Source organism: Caenorhabditis remanei, chromosome IV, assembly GCF_010183535.1.
Source record: "Caenorhabditis remanei strain PX506 chromosome IV, whole genome shotgun sequence".
NCBI lineage: Eukaryota > Metazoa > Nematoda > Chromadorea > Rhabditida > Rhabditidae > Caenorhabditis > Caenorhabditis remanei.
The window spans coordinates 3,844,149-3,848,942 of record NC_071331.1 but is presented as its reverse complement, the minus strand read 5'-3'; the positions used below and the strand labels follow the sequence as shown (position 1 = coordinate 3,848,942).

General features: G+C 40.6%; 1 protein-coding gene across 1 annotated transcript; it reads left to right on the top strand.

Annotated features, from left to right (window-relative positions):
- Positions 1 to 800: 800 nt before the first annotated feature.
- GCK72_012377 (uncharacterized protein) lies at positions 801 to 4,794 on the top strand (the record flags this gene model as incomplete). Its single annotated transcript, XM_053729062.1, has 8 exons — positions 801 to 926; positions 977 to 1,248; positions 1,335 to 1,476; positions 1,522 to 1,650; positions 2,962 to 3,254; positions 3,650 to 4,113; positions 4,162 to 4,455; positions 4,502 to 4,794. 8 exons carry the CDS (start codon positions 801 to 803, stop codon positions 4,792 to 4,794), a joined length of 2,013 nt encoding a protein of 670 aa, XP_053583834.1.

Here is a 4,794-nt window from a genome sequence, read left to right as displayed (position 1 = left end):
AGCGGTCTTTTTGTCTAATATCATAGGCGAAAGGGGGCGTGGCTTATTTTCAGTGTGGAACTTTATTCTGCGAGCACCAAATATCAAGAAAGGTTTTTATAAAGGAGTCTAATGTGTATCCAATAAGAAATGTATCATCCCGATAATGATAAATTTAATATCTGAAACTGCAAGAGAGTGGGAAAGATTTTATCAAGTAACACACGGTAGAAATTAGAGTTGGAGCAGATCAGTTGTTTCTCAAGAAGTTATTGGAATATGGTTTCATTGTGACAGTAAAATATGTATAGTTCATCTTTTCATATTTGGTTTGGCCACAATTTAGTGTAGGATATTGTAACCTTTTCGAAATATTGTACTGTTTCCGTTTTGATTCATAGTTACACTTTTAAGAAATTTGCGATCAATTTTACACACACTTGTGAAATTTACAAATTACAAGTTTAGTTTCAATTCTACGGCTAAAGAAACACAATTTCACGATGAGGCTAGAGGGCTACCAAAGCACCCGCGCTCTATTGACAAGAATCGTTCATTTTTTGCGTCACGGTGAACATTAGAAATTATACAGCCGGTACAGTAGTATGCACATAAGTTAGAATAACCACCGTGACACAAAAAATATACCATTCTTGTCAAAAGAGCGTGGTTGCAAAAAAAGGCCCTGGCCACATTATGCAATTTTTTAAAAGATTTTGTTCCTGTTTCCGTCATTCTGTGAGTTTGCTACCTCAACCTCTAATATTATTGTGCTCCCGTATTGCCCTTTGTCGTAACCTCTCATTCCAAAAATTTCCAGTATGCACATCCCTTCTCTCTTTGTCGACCCATTCTCTCCTCTCCTGAAGCATCCCACGGAGCAATGTCTCAAGAATGTAGCTCATGCTCCAAAACGTCCATGCAACCTTACCACGGTTGAGAAGCAGGTATACAGTCTCCTCTCCTGAATTCCCTCATTCAATATTCATAATTACAGCTCGCCGTCCGCAACGCTCTCCGCTACATTCCAAAAGAGCATCACGGTCTTCTCGCCAAGGAATTCGAAGAGGAGCTCAACACTTACGGTCATATCTATGGGTATCGATTCATGCCGAACTTTGATTTGTATGCACCGCCGGTGTCGGAGATCGGAGCCAATTGTGAGAAGGCGTCGGCGATAATTCTGATGATTCTGATTAATTTGGACAAGAGGGTGGCCCAGTTCCCACAGGAGTTGGTGACTTATGGAGGGAATGGTCAGGTTTTTAGGTAAATGAGGTATTTATCTAATAATTTTTATAGAATTCCAGTAATTATACGCTCACAGTGAAACGGAACAAAAAATCAATTTTCAGTAATTGGATCCAATTCCGTCTTGTCCTCCGTTACCTCTTCACCATGACAGACCATCAAACCCTGGTCCTCTACTCTGGACACCCACTAGGACTATTCCCTTCTACACCGGACTCTCCCAGAATGACTGTCACTAATGGAATGGTAACAGTAGAGCACGTTTACACAGTTGTTAGATATTTCTTGCAGATGATCCCTAGCTACTCTACCAAGGAGTTGTATGACAAGTATTTTGCCTTGGGAGTCACTCAATACGGTCAGATGACTGCTGGCAGTTTTTGTTACATTGGACCACAGGGGATTGTGCACGGGACTACGGTAAGCACAAAAAATTATGACGGAGCTCAATTGTCAAAAAAGTTTAGGTCGGTCAAATAACTAATGTTAATAAAAAGTTTTCGTTATTAGAAACCAGTGTGAAACGTAGAATTTTTATATCAAAAAGTGTGTGAAAAAAGTTTTTTTTTAATCGAACTTCACCCTGTTATTGAATCGAAATAACTTGAAATCATATATGATTTAATGCCAAAACAGAAAAAAAGCTGATTGTAGGTAGAGTGCCGAGAAAGATTTTCAAAAAAAACTCTCGCGGGCTGAAACGCAAGTGCGGCAGGGAATTGTAGGCGGAGCTTAAACTGCAATGATGAATTTTCAGCTGGCTTATAAAAAGCAACACTGAATTTCAAAATAAATTTGCATTTTAATCGATTAAACTTAAAAAAATGCAAAAAAAACAGCCAAAATATCAATAAAAATACGAGTTTTTTTGAAAGTCAATATTGCTCGTTAAAAATAGCTGGAATTTCATCCGCGCCGCTTTCAGGCAAAGCCCACAATCCCCTGCAGCTCTTGCGTTCAGGCGGCGAAACGTTTTCTTGAAAATCCTTGGACAAACTTTTTTTAAACAGTAACCAGGTACGACTGTTTTTGATTTTTGATATGAAAATTTCCCGTTTCATAATGTTTTCGAATAAAGAAAACATTTTTATTAACATTAGATACTTTAATACTATTTAAAAATTGTACAACTCGATTTTAGAAAAAAAAACAAAGTTGACCTAATTAGAAAATCTCGAAAAGTTCATTATAAAAAATGGGAAAAATTCTGACGTGTCCTCTCCCTCGTCTCTCTACTGCTACTGTCGAAAAAATAAAATTTCCACAAGATTTTTCAAAAAAAAATTTGCGCATTGAAACGCGCAAGCGCATAAAGTTGTGGGCGGAGCTTAAACTGCAAGCGGCGCGGTTCTAAATTTGGAAAAAACAATTGGAATTAGAACCGCGCCGCTTATTTAAGCTTGCAGTTTAAGCTCCGCCCACAACTTTATGCGCTTGCGCGTTTCAGCGCGCGAAATTTTTTTTTGAAAATCCTTGTCGAAACTTTATTTTTTCGAATTTCCGTTATTTAGTTGTTTCTGTTTTGGCATTCAAGTATATGATTTAAAAATATAAATTATTCGATTCTAGTATTATATTTTCAAAAAAAAAAACCTTTTTTCATACACGGTTCTTTAAAATTAGGAGCAGGAACAGTGGTATCACCCCAACAAAAAAAAATCGCGTGAGCCTGAAATTCATACAATTAATCATCTGCTAGAAACACAAACTTTTCAATTTCCCAAATTCCAGATAACCGTCCTCAACGCCGGTCGCCGTATGGGTCTCTCCTCTCTCGCCGGAAAAGTGTTCGTCACTGCAGGCCTCGGAGGAATGAGTGGTGCTCAACCGAAAGCAGCGAAAATTGCAGGATGCATTGGAGTCATTGCTGAAATAAGTGAGACGGCGTTGTTGAAGAGACATCAACAGGGATGGTTGGATGTTTACTCGAAAGATTTGGAGGAAATTGTGAATTGGATCAAGGAGTATAGGGAGAAGAAAGCGGCGATTAGTATTGGTTACTTGGGAAATGTAGTGGATTTGTGGTGAGTTTAAGTGGGTAATGTTATCATCATTAAATTGGTGGATAGATGATAAGTAATGTAATCAACTTGAAACATAATTTTACCATACTTGCGTAACTCGCTCAAAACGCAATATTATGAGCTGAAAAATATACCAAAATGTAAATCTCGGCGAGTTTTATATCTGTGACATACTACGAGCCGGATAGCGGATTGTTAATGTGTCGCGGGTCTGGAAAAAGCGCCAAAAAACGCAAAAATGACCAAAAGTTGTTAAAAAGCCTTCTAGCCCGCCTTCCGGCTCGTAGTAGGTCACAGACGTAGAACTCGCCGAGATCTACATTTTGGTATATTTTTCAGCCCGTAACATTGCGTTTTTACCGAGCTACAGTCCTGTTTGCAATTATGAATTTTAGGGAACGTCTCGCCGAGGAACCCGAATGCCTTGTTGAGCTCGGAAGTGACCAAACTTCCCTCCGTAACCCATTCCTTGGAGGATTCTACCCTGCTGGTCTCACCTTTGAAGAATCCAATGAGCTCATGACATCTGACCCCGCGAAATTCAAAAAACTTGTTCAAGACTCCCTAATCCGTCAAATCGCCGCCATCGACAAGATTGCTGCTAAAGGAATGTACTTCTGGGATTACGGTAACGCATTCCTTTTGGAGTGCCATAGAGCTGGAGCCAACTTGCTTAGAGAGGATGCTCAGGATGATAAGTCATTCAGATATCCAAGTTATATGCAGGATATTATGGGCGACATTTTCTCAATGGGTTTCGGACCGTTCCGTTGGGTTTGTACTTCTGGGAAACCTGAAGATTTGAGATTGACGGATCAGACAGCGTGCAAGATTATTGATGAGTTGAAGGAGACTAATGGTAACTCGATTTTCAAATATGAATCTCTTCTAAAATGAAAATTTTCAGTTCCGGAGTACGTGAAACAGCAGTATCTGGACAACAAAAAATGGATAGAGGAGGCTGAGAAAAACGAGTTGGTCGTTGGTTCCCAGGCGCGTATACTGTATTCCGATCGTGCTGGAAGAGTCGCCCTGGCTGCTGCCTTCAATGAGTTGGTCAGAACTGGAAAGGTGACTGCACCAATTGTGATCTCACGTGATCATCATGATGTGTCGGGAACGGATTCTCCATTCCGTGAAACATCGAATGTGTATGATGGAAGTGCGTTTACAGCGGATATGGCGGTTCAGAATTGTATTGGTAAGGAGGTACTGAGTCAATCTTAATCTCCGCTCAAATATTCCAGGAGACTCATTCCGTGGCGCTACCTGGGTTGCTCTTCACAATGGAGGAGGTGTTGGATGGGGTGACGTCATCAATGGAGGCTTCGGACTGGTTCTTGATGGGTCTCCTGACGCATCCCGTCGTGCGGAGGGTATGTTGAATTGGGATGTTCCGAATGGAGTCGCACGTCGTTCTTGGTCTGGAAATGCCAAGGCGCAGGAGGCTATCCGTCGTGCGGAGCAGCAAGTCGATGGGATGAAAGTGACGATTCCAGTGGAGGCGGATGAGGAGTTGTTGAAGACTTTGAAGTTTTGA